At 50.4% G+C, this 21,676-nt stretch overlaps 1 protein-coding gene and 1 long non-coding RNA gene across 9 annotated transcripts in view; one reads left to right on the top strand and one right to left on the bottom strand.

The window, feature by feature from the left end:
- Positions 1–3,051: 3,051 nt before the first annotated feature.
- Positions 3,052–14,839, bottom strand: NR2F2 (nuclear receptor subfamily 2 group F member 2). Of its 5 annotated transcripts, none has more exons than XM_032194839.1 (3): positions 14,658–14,839; positions 6,681–7,208; positions 3,052–3,598 (listed from the first exon to the last, which is right to left on the bottom strand). In XM_032194839.1, the coding sequence occupies exons 1-3, from the start codon at positions 14,698–14,700 to the stop codon at positions 3,324–3,326; spliced, it is 846 nt and encodes a 281-aa protein (XP_032050730.1). In that variant the 5' UTR covers positions 14,701–14,839; the 3' UTR covers positions 3,052–3,323. The 5 variants fall into 5 exon arrangements, with proteins under 5 accessions (XP_032050730.1, XP_032050728.1, XP_032050729.1 ...); XM_032194837.1 differs by lacking the exon at positions 14,658–14,839 and adding an exon at positions 9,903–10,184; XM_032194838.1 differs by lacking the exon at positions 14,658–14,839 and adding an exon at positions 9,924–10,184.
- LOC116493433 overlaps positions 13,361–21,676 on the top strand; it is a 31,661-nt gene continuing 23,345 nt past the window's right edge. For 3 of the 4 annotated variants that reach the window (XR_004253769.1, XR_004253770.1, XR_004253767.1), the window contains exons 1-3: positions 13,361–13,694; positions 13,795–13,928; positions 21,300–21,347. This is a non-coding gene — a long non-coding RNA (uncharacterized LOC116493433). The remainder of the gene's footprint in view (positions 13,695–13,794; positions 13,929–21,299; positions 21,348–21,676) is intronic. The other variant, XR_004253768.1, reaches the window with a different exon arrangement.

Raw genomic sequence — 21,676 nt, 5'->3', positions numbered from 1 at the left:
TAAAAAAAGGGAGGGTTGGGGGGGGGAACGGCAAGGGAAAAAAAAATAGAGACTTAAAGGGAAAGAGTCGCCATGTTTAGCAGCTTTTTTTTTTTTCCTCTTAAAAAAAAAAAAAAAAAGATCTCCTCAATTCCACATAGAACAAGCTTCTCGATCCCAACCCTCCTCTTTTGTCCAATTCAATCTTTGGATAGATCTTTTGTTCTAACTCAGCATGAAAAGAAAAACTTTCTTTAAATGCTATAAACTTAAAACTAACTGAAGTCCCTAAACAAATCCTCCTCTGAGCATTCCAAACATATATACATGGGGCTCGTGTGTGTGTGCGTGCGTGTGTGTGTGTGTGTTTTTATTTAACCCTGGTGCATTTTCTGTTTACTATTATTCTCTGTGAACCAAAGCTTGCTGCAAGAAACTTATAAATACAGAGATAGCTTACAGGCTTTAAAACATAAAAAGCAGAGAATGTTTTGGATTTGAAAATCATAAATTATAATTTAATGCCAATAACAATTTACAACAAATGGTTGTTTACAATAAACTAACACAAAACAAACAAGTCAAGATCCTGTGTTCTTAGTAAGCATAAAAACTTCACACACACACACTCACATGGATAGCACTTGCAATAGAAAAAGCTAAATCTAGAGGTCAGCAATCCCCTGCAATAATAGTATATTTATATATTTATATATATTTATATATTTATAGAAAAGGAGCCATGATTCAGATGTGAAACTCTGCTCAAATTCACAGTCACACGCCCCTCAGCCCCCAGTACAGATGTGTCTGACTGGAACGCACCAAAGATCAGGCTTTAATCGACTTTACAGAATGATCTCTCTCCCTCCCTCCCTCTCTTCTCGTGAAACCACAACATGGTGTAGTAACGTGTGCTGGAAGGGGAGAGGGGAAGCCTCAGCCGGGAACAAAATTGCAAGCTTTCACATACAAAGCATCTGCTCTAGACCAAGGGGCGAGAGGGCGGGCGTTGGGGGGGGGGAGAGAGAGAGAAAAATAAAAAATAAATGACACGCACACGCACGGACCAAAATCCACCCCCCTGGGCAAAGCACAGCGTCTTGCCTCCAATCTTGCCTTCCTGCGGGGCTGGGGGGCTCCTACTCGGGCCGGCGCTGGCCGCCCCCGGGGCCCGGGCCCCGGCGCTCCACGATCGCGCTCCCAGCAGCGGCGGGGAGCGGCCGGGGCAGGGCTGCGGGCAGGGCCCGGCATCCACCCAGGGAAGATGCCCGGCCGCCTCTGCAGGCGTGTGTGCCAGCAGACACACGGGCATGCATCCCCTATGCAAAATATAGAGATGACCTGTGGTCACGCTTTCACAGTCTAAGGTAAAAAAAAAAAAAAAAAGCAAACCCACTTGAGAGTATATGTACATTAAAAACCGAGTCATCGGTGCTAGAAGCTAAAGCCACTCCATTTGAAGACCTCTCAATGACAACGATAGATGGCAACTACAGAGTATTATAAAAAATCACACGTACTTAAAGAAAACTCATTGCAAACAACTGACCTATATTTACAATACTGCTATTACCTTGCTTGAATGATCTTGTGCGCGTATGTCAGACATTTACAAAAGATTTTTCGCCCCATTCTGATCATAAAATAGATACTGATCTCCAGATTTCTAACACTTTTTCACAACAATACCTTTCCTACGCAGGCACTTAAGTGTGACAAAAATAAGGGCCTTTTTTTTTCTCTTTTTCCAGAAAATCCATTTTTAATTAACAGGAGGATTAGATGAATGGGGGATGATGGTTTACCATTTCAGCATGGTACTTCCTAAAACCATAGATAAACCACGAACTTAAGTCCTCCACCCCCATCCCGGAATTAAACAGGTAAATACACTACAATACATCTGCTACAAACTTACTGTGACAAGTAAACAAATCAATCGCCTATGGACTTAAATGACTGCAAACTATAGAGAAGTAATGCGGTTTCTGAAAGACATTTATGACAGCCAAACAAGTTTCAGATATCAAATAATATTTTAATTTCTGAATACTTTCAATTTTCCTTGGAATATAACACACAAAGACTCGACCAAACAGTTCAGTTATTATAACTTTTACAGTATACAGAAATGTTGCACTTAAAAAAAAAACCTTCAGTTTTTTTAAACACAAAACTGTAAACTCTAAGATACTGAATCAATCACGTTATCTATAAGTGCCAACAGTGTTATTTTGTCATGCTGATTTCAATGGTATTTTTTAAAAAGGGAAAATATCAACAATTATTATAATACAAAGGGCTTGCAAATATACAAACAGATAGAGGAGTTTAATAACAATTCATGATGAACTATGTGGAACCCAATTCAAATTACAAAAGTTCACTTTGCTAGTTTGTTTGCTTTTAAATCAAAACCGCAGTGTGTCTTGGACACGAATCCTTCTACCTATAATAAATCCCCACAGTTCATTTTCTGTCCGAAATATCAAAAAACCTAGATTTGGGGGGAGTTATATGACACGTGTGGTTCATTCGGGTCTATATAATTATAGTTCTCTCAGCTTCAAGCTAGATTTTGGGTCACCACCTTAAGTGCGCTTCCATCATTGTGTTGTTGAGTGTTTTTTTTTTTCTCTTTTCCTTTCTTCCTATGATACCTTCGTGGACTCAGTTTTAATTCTTTCAGAACATATATTTTAAGGATACACAGTTTTTTTTTTTTTTTTTAAAGAAGCCAAGATTATATCAAAAATTATTATAGAACCACAGAATAAACTGGTTTGAAACCAGAAAAATACAAAAAAGAACAGCTATAGGTACATAGACACATAGGACAATTAATAATTTGGAAAAAAAAAGACTTACTTTCTTCCATTCTGCTAATTTTCTCCAAATTTCCTTTAAATGCACTTTAAGCGAGATTTTTTTAAAAAGTTTACCCAAAAAAAGAAAAAAAAGAAGAAAAAAGAAAAAAAGAAAAAGCCCACCATCGTTTCTTTTCTTCTTCTTTCTCTTTTTTCTTTCTTTCTTTTTTCTTTCTCTCTTTTTTTTTATTTTTTACAAAAAATGATAAGTAGCAAGTTTTTTTTTTCTGAACGACACGGGAGTTTTTAATGCATTCTGTAAAAGTTCATTTGACAGTCTCTTTTTTAATTCACAGTCCATTAATTTTTTTCCTGTCTTCTCTTAGCAAACTTGTAACATCCTTTTACATCCTTTCTTAGCAGAAGGAAATTTAAGAAACAACCAGAACCCAAATGTCATTTGCTTTCCTTTCACTCTCTTTCATCTCCCTTCTCATTTTTTTTTTAATTTTTTTTTTCTCTCTCTCGATTATTTTATTGAATGGACATATAAGGCCAGTTAAAACTGCTGCCAGACAGTAACATATCCCTGATTAGGGTTTCTATGGGGGTTTTACCTACCAAACGGACGAAAAACAATTGCTCTATGACAGAAGAGGAGACAGTGCGAAGGGAGGGGAGACGTAGTAATAGCTTCCCGAATCGTGTTGGCTGGTTGGGATACTGGCTCCTAACATACTCTTCCAAAGCACACTGTGACTTCTCCTGTAAACTTTCAACATGGGCTACATCAGAGAGACCACAGGCATCTAGAAGAAAGTGTATTAAAAAAAAAAAAAAAAAAAGAAAAAGAAAGAAAAGAAAAAAGAAAACAATCATCAGATTAAAAAGTTTTTTTTTTTTTTTTTAATTTTAATTTGATTTTTTTTAAATTCGCTAGAATGAAGTGCGCCATCACCTTGCCCCCCAGAGCCTGAGTGGGTTTCACCAAAAGGGACAATCTCCCTCTTTTCTGCATGCGCCTGCGTTTCTCCCTCTTGGAGGGTCTCGTTAGGATGGAGAGCAGCTCCAGGAGCGGGGGTCGGGGCTGCACCCCACAACCAGGAGGTGCCGCCGGGCTAGGTCCCTGCCTCGGGGTCCTGGGGGCAAGGCCGGGGGCAGGGAAAGATTGGGGCGAAGGAGGGAGAGGCAGCTTCTCTTCCTCCCCCCCTTTGGAAAATAAGCGCGGAGAGCCTGAGCATGCGATGGGAAGGCACACTACTGATAGCGATGGAAATAATAATCAGCATCATAATAATAAAAAACTGGCCCAGCCAAGGATAATGGCGCCCCGGATCCAGCAACAGATTCTCCCCCAAAGAAGACAACGCGTTTTTCTTCAGTCTTTGAAACTGATTTAAGTGGCCCTTTAAAACTGATCTTGTCAGTTTAGCCTATTCAGAGGCAGCCATGCAAACTGTGATCTCTCTGTTCATTTGAGCTGTTTCTTTTCCCCCCTCTTTTCTTTTCTCTTTCTTTCTTCCCCCCCCTCCACTCCCCCCTCTTTTTTTTCCTCTTCTTCTTCTTTTTAAACCTAAAGGCCCTTACAAGAAGAAAACTCCCTGATAGGGTCTGGACATTTTTTTTTTTTTCTGATACGCTAAAATACAATAAGTTCCCTTTAAATCAGAGACGTCTGTGCTGAAAGAGCACAGGTTGTGACCTGACCTCCCTGTGGCTTTCCTAGGCACAGGGCTAACACATGCATATTCTGCGAGTCATTAGAACCCAGATTTTTTTTTTTTTTTTAAAGAAAAAGAAAAAAGAGGCAGCAGCAAACATTATATGCATCTCTGTGCGTCTGCTTTCCATCAGTGGCTGTTATTGGGGTGCTGCAGGAGCCGCATGCGTAACCCAGCTTGTGCACGGGGCTATCTCCCCAGAATCAGATAACAAGAACCGTTTATCTAGTTGGGAGGCAATTTACACGCCAGGCCTCACATTTGGAAAATAGCAATAAATTTAAACAGTTACGACAGGATCGGACGATTGTTTTCTCAGAAGGCTAAAAAAAAAAAAAAAAAAAAAAAAAAAAAAAAAGTGGGGTTTTGGAGAAAGGCAGGGTTTCAGCTAAACTCGGGCGTGGGTGTGCGCTGGCCAGGGGCTGGGGCCGCCTGGGTGCGTGTGTGGGATTCTCGCTGGGCGTTTGGGCGAAGGGAGAGGAAAAGGCATCCTAAAAAAGCGACAGAAAATCAAATGAGCGCCCCACGGCCAGGCAGCCCCACTCGGGATCCCCGTGTCCCTGTGGCGAGGGGCGCCCTACCCATCGATCACCTCAGGACTTTAGCACGAGTGATTGGAGGGGGGGGGGGGGAGAAGTTTTTTATGTGTAAAGCAATAATATATAAAAGGAAGTTTAGGTCACGACCCAGAACCTGGACAAAGTCCAGAAAATGACTTCGTTCCCCAGACCCCCTTTAACACAACAAGGAACGGATTGTGAGCCCTTCTTTTCCCACATAAACTACATTTTTTTCCTGTTTCCTGATATCAGGCTTTAAAAAACTCCGATGAGTAATTATTTTACAGGTCCTGCTTCCATTCATATGTTTTTCGCGTGGCCACTTTCCCAAGCTTTCGAATGAGTTACAGAATAAATATATGTATTTTTAAACTCAAACCCCAAACTTCTAGGGCTCCAGCACAGTGGGTTGCCGCTGCAGCCTTAAAGTTAGCAATCTGAGATAACGTATTGCACAAATTAGCGAGCAGATTTTTTTTTCAAAAAAAAAAAAAATATTTAGCCTCCAGAGTTAATATCAGGTTTATTACTCACCCAGGTTAAACTCTAGTGCAAGCTAATTAGATTTCACAACGCACTCAATTATTGCTTTATAACTCATGCACTATTTCTAGGCAGCCAAAGTTGACACATATTTTTCCCCCCTCTCTTTGATTATCCAAGAAACACCTCGAGCTCTGCCTCGGGAGAGGCGGGCTTGTGCCACCCCGGGACTGCACCGCCGAGCGGCAGCTTCCCTCTCCCTCCTCTCCTCTCTTCTCTTCTCCTCTCCTCTCTTCTCCTCTCCTCTCACTTTTTCATGCTGTCCCTGTCTACTTATGGTAATGATCCCTTCGCACCCGCTACTCGCTTTGGACGCTGCAGTTCCTGCTGGGTACAAATGCAAACTTTTCCCCTCAGCTTAAATGACACAGAACTGCTCACTGCCACATTCTGTTTAAATCAGAGACAGCTCTTTGGAAAGTTGATTTATTTTATTTTATGGGATGGCAGGGAACATATTTTAAACTCAGCTTTGCGCATTTAACTTTTTTTTTTTTTAATTCAATTTTTTAATCCTGCAGGGCTTTTTTTTTTTTTTTTTTTTTTTTTTTTTTTCCCTTCCTGGCTGCCCATAAAATGATCCTCTTTTTAAAGTGTGTTTCCCTGATAGGACGACTCGTATTTAACAACATCAAACAGATTTTTTTTGCTGCTGTTCGGATGCGTGTCATTAAATGCAACAACCCAGAGCTACACTGTTAAATAAAATATTATTTTCAATGGGAAAAGCGCAGTCTCTCGTGGCGAATGGGTGCCTCCCCCCCGCGCCCCCTCTCTTCCCCCTTCCCCAGCGTTACGCAGCGAGGGACCAGGGGGCTTGTGGGGGTCCCCTGCTCGTCTTTTCCTCATCGCCGTGGCTGTTATTATTTATCTGTTCGCTCGCCCTCCCTCGCAGGGGGGGTGCTGAGAGCCGAGGCCCCGCAGGGACCCCCCAGAGCCCCTCTCTTTGCCCGGGGTGCCCGGGGGGGCCGCAGCAGGGCCGGGCTGCGGGCATCTCCCCTTGGCAAGAGCGAGCACTTCTCAGAGGGGCCGGGGGAGGGACGGAAGAGCAAAGAAACGCTGCCTACCTGAGGTGAAGAGGACTATGGCCTTTAAACAGCTATATTCTGCGGAGTCGACATGCAAGGCTTTCAGTTTTTCGACTTGCTCTTGGAAGATTCGTATGTGGTCCATAAAGGCGACCACTCGGTCAGCAGACATGGGCGAAGCGTGGAGGCCGGCGGCTGCCAGGAGCGGGGCTACGTGGAGGGGCATGGAGCACTGGGCAGCGTTGAGCACAAACAACTCGCTCCAGGTCAGCCTGAGCAGGGCCACCTGGTCTGTGATCTGCAGGTCTGGGAAGAAGGGGATATTCCTGGCCCACTCCACCGCGCTGAAGAGCATCCTAGCTGCCAGTTCGCAAATGTTCTCGATGCCCATGATGTTGTTGGGTTGCATGCACTGACTGCCAAAGCGGGAGGTGGGGTAGGGCTCGGCTCTCAGAAGAAGGGAGATATATCCGGATAGGTAGGAATGGCAGTTGAGAGGGTCCCCGTTTGTCAAGGCGAACTGACCGTGAGTTGGCTGTGTGGGTGGCATTCTGCCCCTCTGGACCGCTGCAGTAAATAAAGAAGAAACTACAGCTATTAATATCTGAATTGCCCCTCTCGCTTCAAACCCAGCCCGCTTTGTGTGCCGCTGCCTGCCGGGCTGACCCGGGGCCGGGGGGGCTCCGGGGGCTCCGCTTCCAGCACCGGCAACAACAAAGCTGAGCCAGGCCGGCGGCCCCAGCGCTGGGAAACCCAGGATCCCCCCCCTTGTCCCCCCCCCAGCCACCCCTCCTGCGGCTCCGAGGGGTTCGTCTTTGTGCCCCCCATCGGTGCGGGGCGGTCCGGAGGTGGGGAGCACCGGCAATACGGCCCCCAAAACCCGGAGCACGGTTCCCCCCAACCGTGTTTCTCATCCCCCGAGCACACGGGCACCGCTTCTGCTGCTGTCCCCCACCCCCAGCACCCCCGGCCCCAGCCTCGCTCGGCCCTTTTATAAAAATAAAAATGAAGGCGGCCAGGGCAGCCCCCGCCACCCCCGGCAGGTCCCCCCGCCGGGCCGGGGGCATTATCCGGCGGCACCTTCCTCGGCTGCCGGTGGAAAGTGGGCCTTTCATTTTGTTAATAAATTTCCACGGTGACAGCGAGAGAAAAGGGAGAGAGAAAAAGGGCTCGGAGGCAGGGAGACGGCGAGGAGGGCGAACGCCTAAAACGTGCTTGATTTATATTTGTTCTCGCCCGCGTTACGAGGTTAGTTACTCTTGCAGAAACACAAAGAAGAGGAGCCCGGCAAGTCCCGAGCCCCCTCACCCTTAACCTACATAGCGGCGTCCAGCCCCGGAGCACGCACTGGCAACCCGCAGACTCACATTTCTCCTCTAATTTTATATCACAAAGGCTCAGCTCGCAGAGAAGCCGGGCACCCTCACTTACTTCTGGGCTGCTCCTTTTCCCCCCAGCCTCCCCTTCTGGCCCCTGCCTCCGCCGGAGGGGCGAGGGCAGAGGGGGGAGAAGAGAAAAGTGAGCTAAGAAACCGGCGGGGAAGCGGGCACACGGCGCGGCCGGGCGCGCACCCACGCGCGGGGCTGTGCACGCGTGTATTTGTGGTTTTAAAGGAGGAAAATCCGGCTGGGAATCCACAGTGGAGTGCTGTAGAGCCTCGGTAGGGTGAGTTCCATTGTAGCAGTAATTCGAACCGCCTGGGTTTATGAAAAAAAAAAAAAAAAAAAAAAAAGAAAAGAAAAAAAAAAGAACTCGCGAGCTAAGGCAGGGTGCCGGGGGGCTCCGCGGGTGGGTGGGTGCGCGCAGCCGGGCGCACGGGGGGCTGCCGGGGCCGGGGGGCGACGCTGGACATGCAGCCCGGAGCGCTAAGGACAAGCAAGCAGGCGTCAGAGCCACCGTTTCCTCGCTCGCAAGCGGCGTGAAACTAAAAATCCACTGGCAATAAACCTCCATCAGCAAAATGAAAACAAACACAAATCAATTACGGGCGCGGGGGGGGGGGAAGCATGCAAGAGCCCCTGCCTCCCCTGCCCACCCTCGCCGACACCTCTTCCTTCCATTACGAGAAAACTTTCTGGCTGTTTATTCGAGGAGGGGGGGGAGGGAGCTGGCCGAGGGATGGGGTGGGGGGTCGGGGGGGGGGGGGGGTAAAAATAAGAGGAGCAACAACAACAACAATAATAATAATAATAATAATTCAAAAGGAAAAAGGAAAACCAACAACAAACCAAAAGCAAAACGCAGTGAGTGAAAAAAATTGCAAAACAAATGAAATCCCAATACCTTCCCGTCTCATGCCAACTTTGAGGCATTTTTTGAGGCGGCAGTACTGACACTGATTGCGGTGGTGCTGGTCAATGGGACAGTTCCTGTTGGCACGACAAGTGTAGCTGAGATTCCTCCTTACACTCCGCTTGAAGAAACTCTTGCAACCCTCGCAGGTAAACTGGCCATAATGTTTGCCACTAGACTTGTCCCCACAAACCACACATTCAATGTGCTGCTGCTGCTGCTGTTTGTCTCCTTGGTTCTGCTGGCTTGGCGGGTTGGTCTGGGCTGGCGTACTGGGAGGGCCCCCGGGCCCCGGGGTCTGTGGGGTGTGCGGGGCCCCGGCCGGGGGTCCCTGCACCGGCGGGGCTTGCGAAGGCTGCGTTCCCTGAGCTCCGGGCACATCGTCCTGGGGGTCTCGCCACGCACCGACTACCATTGCCATATCTATTGGACACCGTTTCCAAACTTCCTGTTCCCCCTTTATTTTCAAAGTTTGTTTGCTTTGCTTTTCAGCTCAGCTTTGCAGCAGTCTGTTTTTTTTTTTTTTTTTTCCTCCTCCTCCTCTCTCTCTCTTTCTCCCCCACTCTCTCTTTTGTTGCCTTTTTTTTTTTTTCCTCCTCCTCCTTTTTCTGCCCCTCTCAGCGGGGTCGGGGCGGGGGGAGCTCCCGGGGCCGGCGGCGGAGGTGCGGGCGCGGGGGGGGGCGAGCGGCGCGGCGGCGGCCGGGGCTCCAGGAGAGCGGAGAGAGCCGGGGGGGTTGGGGGAGAAAAGGGGGAGAGAGAGAGAGAGAGAGAGAGAGAGAGAGAGGAGGGAGGAAAAAAAAAAAAAAATCTCTTCGGAGATCTCCCCCTCTCTCTCTTAGAGCTGATCTGCAGCAGAGGAGTTGAAGGAGGAGAGGCGGGTGTCGGGGGGCCAGGTCCAGGGAAGCTCGCAGTCAGCCATTCAGGAAAGCCATCAAAATAAGAATGAATAAAAGGTTAAAGATTACACACACAGCGGAAAAAAGCACGCACAGCTGAGGAGACTTTTCTCGGCGCGGAGTGCGGACGGTCTCGCCGTAGTTTTGGGAAGTCCAGCTTGCGGCAGCAACATCAACTGCGATCGCTTTGTTTTTGTGGGCTTTTTTTTTTTTTCCTCCTCTTTCCTCCTCTCTCTCTCCGCTCTGTCTCTCCTCCCTCCTTCGCTCGCTTTAATTCTTCCTCTCCGCCGCTCCGCCCGGGCGCTGCTCTCTGCCTCCTCTCTCTCTCTCTTTTCTCTCCTCCTTTTTTTTTTTTTTTTTTTTTTTTTAATTTTCTCTCGGTGCGTGCGGGTGGGTGGGGGGGCTGTCTCTTTTATTAATTATTATCAGCGGTATCTCCCTGCCGGTGGCCGATCTTCTCCCGGTGCTGCTGCTGCTGCTGGTGCTGGTGCCGGTGCCGGTGGTGCTGCTCGGGCTCTTGCCGGTGCTCGGTCGCCGGTGGCGGGTGCCGGGGTGCCGGTGGCGGTGCCGGGGTGTGCCGGTGGCGGTGCCGGGGTGCCGGTGGTGGTGCTCGGGTGCCGCCGCGCTGCCTTATGCTGCTTGTGCCGCCTCGCAAGTGGGCTCTCGCCTCCGCGCCGCCGGTGCTCACGGCGCGGGCGGGGGAGAGGGGGGCGGCGGGGGGGGGGGGGGGGGGGGTTGCGAGGAGGGAGGGAGAGGAGGAGGAAGGGGAGGGAAGGGGGGGGGGGGGAGGGAGGGAGGGAGGGAGGGAAGGAGTCAACTCGGCAGCACAGCGCCCGGCCGGGATGATAAAAGAGGGGAGAGGAGGAGGAGGAGAGAGGGAAGGATCACAACCCAGCGCGCAGCATCGCTCTGAGGGGGGGGGGGGGCGCGCTGAGGGAGGGGTGTGTGTGAGGGGAGGGGGGGGGGGGGCGAGCCCTTCCCCCAGCGCCCCCCCGGCGAAGAGGGAGGGGAGAGAGAGGGAGGAGGAGGGAAGAAGAAGGAGGAGGAGGAGGAGGAGGAGGAGGAGGAGGGAGGGGCGGCCGGGCGCGCTCCCCGCCGGCCGCTGGCCCCGCTGGCGGAGGGAGTGAACTTTGACACGGCTGCTGCAACTCGGCGCGCGTCGCCATGGCGACCGGGCGCCTTGCGCGGCGGGGCCGGCGCGGCCTGCCTGCCTGCCGCCTGCCTGACGGAGGGGCTGCCTGAGTGGCCCGCAGCGCGCGCGCCGCCCCACGGCCCTCATTGGCCCGCGCCGCCCTTGCGCGGCCTCGCCATGGCCGACGACGACGCCCGCGCGGTCCTAGAGGCCGCCGCCGCCGCCTCCTGTGGTGGCGGTGGTGGTGGTGTGGGGCAGGGCGCTGCGCGCTTCGCCCCGCCGCCTCCACCTCCTCCTCCTCCTCGCCCTCACCTGGGGAGCTTCCCCCCCTCGCCCAGTCACGGAGGGGGTCAAGGGGGTGAAAGAGGGGAGAAGTGGAATAAAAATGAAGTGGGGTGATGTTATGAGGGGGATCAACCCCGAGGGCAGGCGCCGCCCCGCTCCCTGACCGGGGCAGGGAGAGGCCGGGGCCGCTCACGGCTCCGCCGCACCTGCGCGGGGCTTGCGCGGAGGTTCCGCGCCCGGTCGGGCTCTACCGGGCTCCACCGGGCAGGGCAGGGCGCTGGGAACCCCCCGTGCCCCCTCAGCGGGGTCCCGGCCCCGGCCCGAAGCCGTCCCGCTTCTCCCTCGCCCCCCGCCGCGCAGCACCGCGGGGAGCCTGGGCTCATCCGGCCGCCTTCAACTTTGTTTCTCTGCGCTTTTTTTTTTTTGTCTCTTTTTAACGTGAATTTTCTGTCACCCGCCCTGCAGGCGCAGCGGGAGCAGCAGCCGAGGGTAGACCCCCTACGGACGCGGGGAGAGCCGCCCGTCTCTGCATACACCGCGACCGGCCGGGGGACGGAGAGAGAAGAGGAAAAAGAGAGAAAAATAAAGCATAAAAAAAAAGCAAAACCTGAAAAAAAAAAGAAACAACAAACAAACACAAAACCTCCTCAAAGAGAGGGAGAAACACCAGCTCCCAGCCACGCATCCGTGCCCGCTCGCCCCCGGCCCCGCAAAAGGACTCAGCGCCCCGCACCTCTCCCCGCTGCTCCCAGCTCTGTGCCGCAGAAATATCGGGGTCCCCCCCGCCGCAGGTGCCGAGGGGATGAGGAAAGTGCCCGAAGCCCCCAAAAGTGTCTTTTTATCCCCCTGCTCAGCCCCCACGGACGGGGATGCTCGGAGGCTCGGTCTGAAAAGACGAGGCTGCGGCATCCCCGTCGAGGCTGCCGGGGCGAAATTCGCTCTCCCCGAAGAGGGGACGAGTTGGGGCCGGGGAAGGCTTTGAGGATGGGGAGAGGAAACCTTTCCCGGTAAAAGGAGAGCAACAGCCTTCTGGTTCCCAAATAACCCGGCCACCCGGCCCCGAGGAGGTCACCTTTCGGGGACAGAGGGGGAGAAGGTGGGGGTGCAAAATGCAGGATAGTCACAGATTGTTGCTGATGTTGAATTTCCTGAGGAAAAGAAAAAAAAAAAAAAAAAAAGGCTTTCCTGTCTCGAATCTGACAAAGTAAACAGGATTAATTCACCATATGCAAAAAAATGCATTAATACCGTCCTGACAAACGCAGAAATCAGAAGAGAACGCGGTTTTAGCAGGACCTGCGATAGGAACAGTTTGAACGTATGATCGTAAAAATGAAAAGCCATTGATACACGCTTAAAAGCTGCCGTATACGCTGATTGCTCAAGCATTAATGAAGAATGCCCCAGATTAACTATTTGCTCTTGCAGGGATGTAGCCATATAACTATCTATTAGCACCATTAGATGCCTTGCTATTTATTTGAAAACACCTCTGCGAGGGGGTAGAGGCAGAAGAGGCGAAGGTAGAAATGGTCTGCAGCTAATTCTGCTAAATAATAACTGCAAGCCGAGCGCCTCGAGAAGAAGGGGGAGATTCCCAACTGTCCTTCTCCGAGCCCAGTCACAATAGAACCGCTCTCTTTGAAAAGTCAGACTGTCTTGGTTTCCCCAAATAAATAAACGCATCCCTCCTGCCATTTTACTGCAGATGTAAATTTATTTTAATGAGAGGGAGTGGAAGGATTTATTTTGCTAAAATAGAGTTGGGGATAGAGCCGGTGTAAATCTTTGGGTTTTAAAAAAGAGGAGGAAGGAGGGGGAAGCTGCTTTCCCGGCAGAAAGCTGCCTAACAGTCCTCTAATTCTTTCTAGATTAAATCGCAATATGAATACAGCATCGAACAAATACCGAGTTTCGCTCTGAACTCAGTGGAAAGCAGTTACGTCTAACAGAATTCAATGAATTCCTCTTCTCCCTCAATGTAGTATGTGTGTGTTTTTCTCTTCCACCACACTGAAGTTCCATGAATAGGGAAAGTGGCTCCTATTGTGTGCCTCTGAACTTCCAAGTCAATGCAATTTTTAACCACTGGCTTGTGGTACTTTGAAAATCACCAGGGGCTGTCAGAGTTGGGTCCTCTGAAAAATTTACAGTGCTAAATCAGAGCATATGCTGTGAGAGAGGAAAAAAAATTGCTTAAGATTGGAGCAAGTACAGTATCTGGCTGCCCCCTAGTGTAAGTCTCTTATCTGCCTAAAATTCAACTTTAAAAGAAAAGGATCTCTTAAAGGGAAACGACTTTTGGCTCACGTATGCATACGAGAATGAAACTTCTGTACATTTTAATCTGATTAATTCCTAAGGATTTAAAATTAATTGGCTTGGGCACTCCTAGACCGGACTATAAGATTTCTGCAGCAGGGTTTCTGCGAGCCCTGGACCGAATAGGTATTTTTAAGGCATAGTGGTAAGGGATGGGGGGGGGGGGGTGGGGGGGGGGGGAAGAGAGAGAGATCCTGTTTTGTGATTTTTTTTTTTTTTAAACGAGGAACCGTGCCTCGCACGCTGTTGTCAGAGCAAAACACTTTTGCTGCCTTAAGTCAGACCTGCGCCTTTTGCAATAATACAGGATAAATAATTGCCTTAAAGCCTGAGCCGCGCTGCCAACCACACCTTCGGCGGGTGAGTATATTCCGGCTTCTTTCCATTGTACGTGCTCTGCCAGGGAAGCGACCGGAGGGGGAGAGGGGAATCTCAGCACCAGACCTTCCCCACCGACCTTCTTTTTTTAAATTATTATTATTTTTGGTACCTAAAACTGCGGCCGCAGCCGGCGGCGCTGGGCAGGTGCCGCCTGCGCCCCCCCGGTCCGAGCCGTGCCCCCCCCTTCTGCCGCCCCCTGCCCGGCCGGGCTCGGCTCGGCTTGGCCCGGCATGGCCAGGCTCTGCTTGGCCCGGCTCGGCTCGGTTTGGCCCGGCCCGGCCCGGCTCGGCTCGGCTCGGCTCGGGTCTCTGCCGCCGCTCCCCGCAGCCCCGGCCCCGGGCTCCGCGTCCCGGGCGCCGCTTTGGAAATGACTTTGAGGCGCTTTCCTGCCTCGGACCTGAAAGCCGGATTCCGGTCGTTGGGTTTCGCTCGCTTGTTTGTTTGTTTGCTGCTTGCTTTATTTAGCTAAAGGACGTGCTAGCTGCTGGTGCTGCAATTCCACCGAGTCGGGTCTCCCCCCCCTCCCCTCTTCCCCTCCTTAGAGCAACCCACGTAACCTTAGAAACGATCGTTTAAGACGCACGTTAGCTAACATTTGCTTTTTTGGATTTTTTGTTTTCCTTAAAAGAGAAACACAAGAATCACAACACATTGCCCGAAAAAAAAAAAGTGTCAAAGAAGAAGAAAAAAAACTATAAGTAAACATACCAAAACCATATTTGCCTTGTTCAAGGTCCCAAATCGCTTGCATCTTCCTTTTTCTACCTCTCCTTTAGTTTGGCAGGTGAAACAAACAAACAAAAAAAATAATCAGACCGCTGTTTGCCCCCCAGAAAGATGTGCGTTGGGTAATTAAAGAGAAGTCTCCTTCTTGGTGTTTATCTAAGCGATTGTGCAAACTGATTAAAAAAAAAAAAAAAAGAAAAAAAAAGTAAAGTTACAGCCTTCAGGGGGGAAAAAAAGGAGGCAAGGTGAAGGGAATAGATTTCCCACAACCTAAAGGGAAGTGCTTTCGATGTATTATTAGCGATCAGCCTTGGGAGAGAGAAAAAAAAAATCCTGAACACACTCTAACTTTACACAGACAAGATTTCAGGGGGGGCTTTGTACATAGCTGCTTAGGAATGTGCGCCTCGCCTTTAAGAAAAAATCCCCAAGCCCAAGGTAGGAGATGTCTTTGAGTGATCCTTGTCTCTCATTTCATTCCTTAGAAGGAAGAGCGTCTCGCTACACCTTGTTTGGAGCTGGAAAGGCGAGACTTAAAAAAAAAAAAAAAAAAGAAAAAAAAAAAATCACAACCCACCCTTCCAATTGGGGAGAAAAAAAAATAAAGGGGGAAAAAAAAATAAGAGGGAAATCTCCTAACTTAATGACTGTGGGGGTAGGATGGATGCGACCGATTTCAGCCCCCCCTTTCCCACCTCCCCCCTCCCGGGCAGGGAGAGAAAGAAAAAAAAAAAAAAGCCAACCGCAAACAACTACAGGCTGAACTATCAACACATGCACCGAAGGGGAAAAAATATATAGTGTCCTGTGTAGGGTCGGCAGGGAACGCAAGCACACGCTACAGCAAGTTGGGAAAGAATCCGAGCTAATCAGCAATCTCTTTCTCTCTCTCTCCCTTTCTCTTCCTCTCTCCCCCCCCCCCCCCCCTTTCACTGCCCCTGAGATCCCAGCTAGAAAGAGGTACTCCACATTTTTTCATTACCAAAAATCCGTTGCAATAATCATTTGTTGCTAATTGAAACCCTTGGAGACATTTTCCCCACCCCCTTCACAAACATGGCAACTTTTAGGCATGGCAAGCACGTTTGTTTTATTTTATTAAAAAAAAAAAAAAATACGGTTCGGGGGAGGCTGGAGCCCTCAGCCACGAGGAATATCAGTTCGCCAGCCCCCTTCCCCAGGGGGGGAAACGGGACCCCAGTACAGTGAGGGCTTGGGAAAATTTGGAATACATTATACCGCTTTTGGCAGGAGAATACTCTCCAACTAATGGATTCCTGCTCCTTTTTGTGTGTGTGTGCGTGTATCAGTGTGTGGGGTTTCTGGAAAGAGGGGTGGTGGTCGTGGTGGTGGGGAGCCGAGCTTTTATTTTCAGAAACTGTTATGGTGAGAAGTGTGTCATACTTGACAAATGGAACAAACGCTCTTCCATTTCTTGCTTGTCCTTGCCTTAAAACAGGAATTAAGTTAACCACAGTGCTGCATGTTAATTGCATGTTTACTGGGCTAATGAAAATTACAATGGGGTTTTGCCACCAAGAACAGGGATGAAAAAGTATGGAGGCAATTGTCACCGCAGCCCTCGGGGAGGGCCGGGGCCGGGGCGGGGACGGCAGGGGGGGGGCGGCCACGACCGATATCGATCAGAGGAAGGAGAAATCCTATAACTGCCCCTTACCACCACGCACAGGGGCTCCGCAAGTTCCTACTCCTGCTAAGTCCATCCAGCACCTGAAAGATGGAGACGTGTCCCACTTGAATGAAATTTTCCTGTCGCCAAGGGGGTGCTGGCATCTGTGAGGGGGGGTCCTTCCCCTGCCCTCCTCACCCCCCAGCCCCACGATGTGCCCCCCTCCTCGCAGGGGTCGGTGGTGAGAGGGACGCAGGGAGCACAGCCCCTCTTCTCGCCGTCTCTCCCCTTTTCCAAAAGCCCCTTTCCCTGCAGGGCTGGAAGGGTGGTGGTGGGGAAAGCCCGAACGGGGGATGTCATGTGTCCCCCCAAATTTATTCTCGAGGTCCGTGGATGAAAGGATGACCTGGGAATTCAGCTGGGTGATAACCATTTTCGTGCCTGAAAACAAACTGCCAAATTAAAGCTAAATGGAAAGAGCAGTGGGAGAGGCAGTGGGAGCAGGGCATGCCGAGCTTGCCCCTACCTCTCTAAAAAGGATTGTTGGGTTAGGAGGGGGACACAATTAAATAGACTGAAGATGATTTAAATACTATCCACGAATAATTCCAGGGAGAAGTCTCCCCCCCGGTGCTGCAGAGCCCTGCATTTGAAAACTTTGGCCCAACTTGTGGCGATAGCTACGGCTCCGCTCCGCAAGGTCAGAGGTGAGGGCTATTTTAACCCTAAAAGCCTGCGAGTGACCAGGGCTGAGGCTGGGCTCGCAGCACTAATAGCCATAATTACCTCCTCCCTCCCTCTCTCCCTCCCTCCCAGGGACATTCCTCGCAGCAGAAACGTTAGACACCGAATTGAAGAAAATCCTGGAGCTGAACATATCTTGTAGGGGGGTGTAAAGAGGGGAGGGGGGAAATAACAGCAATATGAAGGAATTTCAGAGCTCACCCTTTTGCTTGGGGGGATTGAAGCCTTTTTTTTTTTTCCTTTTTTTTTTTTTTTTTTTTTTCCCTTTGCCAGCATTCCCAAGGCGCTGGGTCTTTGTCTTAGAAGGAATGGAGTGTCTGAATGGTGTGAAAGGGACAGAGAGGGTCGCTTCAAATCGATTTTACTTGTCCTCTCTGTCTTTTCGGATCAACGCCCTTCAATGGACACATAGGTGCTCTTTCAACCAAAAACTTGTGCAACATTTTCTGCCTGTATTGGTGCTAAATACAATAAATGCTGGGCAGATTTTTTTTTTCTTTCTTTCCAAAGCAGAAAGCACCCTAATTAAATTGTTTTATATGGACAGTCAAGACAGACCAATTAAGTATGCATTAGTATAAAGATATATACGAGAGATAAGCGCTCTATAGGAGCCCTGTCTAGGCAAGGTGTGTAAAGCGTCCTCTCGAAGAGAGGATGTAAGCAGGTTTTCATATGGATTTTTCCCCTCCATTGCCTCCCATACCCGAGTAACGGGCTGAATAACCTCGCGGAAAGCCATTAGGGAAAGTGGTTTCTAAACAAAGTTAACAGGTGGATGGAGCCGGGTTTACATTCGGATAACAGGCGCCCGGCTGCCCAACCCGGCCCCGTGTCTTTGTGCGGTATCGGGGCTGCGGGAGCCCCCCCGCAAGGCTCCGGCACCCCGGGGGCTGCGCACCCGGCCCGCAGCCGGACACCCGCGGGGGCACCCGGCCAGGCGCGGAGCTGCCCCTGCGTGGGGAAGGAATCGCGGGGGGGCGCTTCCCAGGCCGGGCAGGGGGAGAGCTGCACACACGCCCCAACTCCTCTTTCTGCCCGGTTTATCACCCTGGGAAAGCTCTCGTGGAGGGTCAACCCCAGGAGCTGAGCTTTAAGCTCTTCTCCATTCCCATTTTTTTTTTTCCTTCGCTGCAGGTTTTCCACGTTTTTAGAAAAATAAAAAATAAAAAAAAAAACAGATGAGAAACAACCCGAAAAAAGCTCTCAGCCCCAGCCCTGCTTCAGCTGAACCCGGGGCAGGCAGAGCCGCAGCAGGAGGAGGGCTGGCAGCCGGGGGGGCACCGCGCAGCCCCCCAAAACCCGGGTGCCCTCCAGGAGCCCGATGCCGGGGATGCTGCGTGAAGGGAGCGGGGACCGGCCCCAGCCGTGGCACCGAGCTCCACGGCTGCCACCCGTGGGACAGGGGGGCGCAGGGAAGCCAAGAGCCCGTGCGACGGCTGCCTGGGTTGCCATTCCTTTTTCCAGCAGCGTTTTGGAAGCCCCAGACCACCAGAGAGGGGACGGGAGGTGGGGAAGAGCAAGGCAGTTCTTGCTTAGGTGGCTTAACGCTGCGGTAAACAGGTTGGAAAGAGCCGCTTTTACAGCCTCAATTTCTCTCCTCGCTGGTTACCTTCGAGGGTAAATCATAACAGGCGGTATGGGGGGCAAGGAATTCATCTGAAGGAGATCTCAGCAAGTCACTGCCCGGACAATAGTCCACCTCCTGTTGGGTTGCGTATTGATCAGCAGAGGAGCTGAAGATGTCGCCACACTAAATATTTACTGATCACACACAAATAGCCGGGACTTGAACGATTTTCTCCTGTGAGGAGAGCAGAGAGAGAAGGGTAAATCATTTTATTAGTGTGTATAAAGCAAAGAGCACACTCTGGCTTGGAGTGTTTTAAGATGTGTCTTCAGCTGGATGAAAAGAGTTAGGGAAATCGATATGGAGTGATTAGACGAGCCAGTCGTGTCAAAGAGAGAGGCTGTGAATTTCATGGATTTGGTTATACCGGGAGGGGGAAAATATAGTGAGAGATTAAAGGGAGGAACCCGTTGTAGCAGAGCCAATGAAAAAATAATATCTAATCAGACCCGGCAAAGGTAGGGACGGGATGAGACCCGCATTCCCAAGGAATCACGCCAGCTAGGGAGGACTCGGGGACACGCGTGAAAGGGGCGATCGGGGGGAGAGCAGGAGCCTAAAATGCTCCCGAGCAAAGAGAGGGAAGGCAGAGGAAAGTCGCCACCAAAATGGGGACAAAAGAGACAAGAGTAAAGGGAAGGCGAGGGCTGGAGCAGGCGCCCGCCTGGCTCCGAGGTGAGGTGCGGGGTCGCAGCCCCCTGTCCCCCTCCAGGCAGGGAGGGCAGGCAGCAGGAGGAGGCACGGCCCGTGGGAGTGCCAGGGGTGCAAACCCCTCTCCTCCCACTTTGTCCCCCCCTCTCCTCCCCTCCCTCGCCAAGCAAACGTGGCGAGGGAAATGGATTTTAGCGTTTAACCACCTCATTTTACCCACGTAATGACAAGGCTCGTAATATGTAATCTACAGATTACTGCCATTCGAGGGTGACCACAAGTGGCATTATATATAAAAAAAAAAATAACATAAAAAACATCAGCATTTCTGAAAATGACAAAATGCCTCAAATCATCCCGAGCTGGACGGGTGGGAGCCGGGGGGCCGCCGGAGCAGGGCACGCTTGGGGGAACTTTGCTGGGGACGAGCAAAGGTGGCAGAGCCAAAGGGCACGGAGCTGGGAGCAGGGCAGGGCTCTGCCCATCCACGTTAGATATGTTCTTTAGGGAAGCTCCGCTTTTCTTTCTTTTATTTATTTTTTTATTCTTTTTTATTTTTTTTCCTTTGCCTCGCCTCGCTGCTCTTTGGGCCGTCTCCCAGCGCTGCCTGCTCTCCGTGCGTTTGCCTTTAGCAGCGAGGGGATGCGACAGCGGAGGGCTGGGGGGAAAGGAGCGATAGAAAAGAAAGTTTGAGCCGCGGTGTGAGAGCTGCTGGCCAAAACAGCCCTCCCAAATTAGGACCCGAGCAGCAGGGCAGATGCTGGAGCAGCTTCCAGCCCCCATCCGAGCGTCCCTCTCCCCGAGCCGCACAGAGCCGGCCGGGCAGGGCTGGGGGGCGAGGAGAGGGTGACTTTTGGCCACCGCTATAGGGGAGGGGGCCCAGGGAGTCTTATCCTGGCCCGTGGGCATCTCCCGTGGGGCCCCCACCCGTGCTCGGGACGGGCGCCGGCTGCGCCTTTTTTGGGGGGGAGCATTGGGTGTGGAGGGGGGGGGGGGGGATTGGGGCGATGCGCTCAGGTGTGAGGCTGCGAGGGCCTGCGAGCTCTTTGGCGATCAGCCCCTAACCTCCTTACCTAATTCCTTAGATTGCAGATAGGAAGAGTCTGACCCCGGAGGTCGGGAAGAGCTGGGTTTCATTAACCCTTCCCGCTCCGGCCCCGCCGCGGGTTAACGGCGCTGGACGGGGGGGGAGCGGGCGTGTGCCGGGGCGGGGGGCAGGGCGAAGGGGTCAGGGGGGGCTCTGCTCCCCCCAGCCCAGGGCAAAGGGGGCTCAGGGAATCGGCTCCGCTTTCCCGGCACCGGGAGTTGCCCGAGGGACCGCCACCGGGCCGGCAACGCGTTCCCTTCACACCATTCCTGATTTTTTAAAAAAAATTATTATATTTTTTCAATCGTTTTCCAAATGGGAGGAAAGGCACCAGTCTGGAAACGCCACATATTGCAAAAGGCAAAGCGGGCTCCATCTTTAGGACCAGCACCAATCTCTTTAGCTTGTCCACAGTCGAGCTGTAAGCTTTAAAGATTTAAAAAAAATATAATAATATCCAGGCAAGCTTCTCGGGCTGTATTTGGCTTGTAACACACCTGGTTTATATTTTAATAGGTAGTTACACTGTATTGATTCAGGGTACATCAATGATGTTGAAAGTTAATAACTCTCAAATTATATCTATCTGCCTCCATACATAATTGCATACACAGTATAACACTGGAAGAATTTGCATTTTGCTGCACATTCTTTGTTCTTAAATCTTTTAACACATTGAATTGTTCCTTTGAAGAAAATGCTATTGAACCGCATGTTTAAGGAAAAGATGCTTCTAAACTATATATTTAAGCAATGAAATTGTTGAGTGAAATACAGGTTTCTTTGTATTTCACACAAACCTTGCCATCCGCCAATCTTAACCTATACATCTGAAATGCCTTTTTTTTTCCTCTTTTTTTTTTTTTTTTTTCCTTCTTCCAGTCAGAAGGCAGAAATATGTGAACTGCCGAGAGAGGTGGGTACTTTTTGGTAAGTATGTTTAGATATGATCTTCAGATACATTTATTGTACTTTCAAATTCTTTGGATACTAATTGAGCTAGCAAACAATATCCCAGCTGAATGTCTCAACTCCTTCCCTATTTAACAAACGCTTAATATAGATTTATATTGTAGCCATCCATCTAGTGAACAATATAGCTGAGCAGTCAACAAAAAATAAAAAAAAATGTTAAAACCAAATTATACATGCTGCCTTATTTCTGACTCCTCTTCCTTTCTGCACCTCTGAAATTGAACTCTTTACAGACTATATATATATATTTAATTTCTGAGTGACAGATCAAAAATAATTTGCAG

Source organism: Aythya fuligula, chromosome 11, assembly GCF_009819795.1.
Source record: "Aythya fuligula isolate bAytFul2 chromosome 11, bAytFul2.pri, whole genome shotgun sequence".
NCBI lineage: Eukaryota > Metazoa > Chordata > Aves > Anseriformes > Anatidae > Aythya > Aythya fuligula.
Note: the sequence above shows the minus strand (reverse complement) of the source record. Positions and strands in the feature narration are given on the sequence as shown.

Bases quoted from the DNA above. Each gene is read 5' to 3' on its own strand.
- NR2F2 (XM_032194835.1), bottom strand. From the start codon at position 9,354: ATGGCAATGGTAGTCGGTGCGTGGCGAGACCCCCAGGACGATGTGCCC. The intron at 7,230-8,924 runs GTATTGGGATTT...TAATAGCTGTAG, and splicing joins AGTTGGCATGAGACGGGAAG to TTTCTTCTTTATTTACTGCA. The intron at 3,599-6,680 runs GTAGGCAGCGTT...ACTTTCTTCTAG, and splicing joins CATAGTCCTCTTCACCTCAG to ATGCCTGTGGTCTCTCTGAT.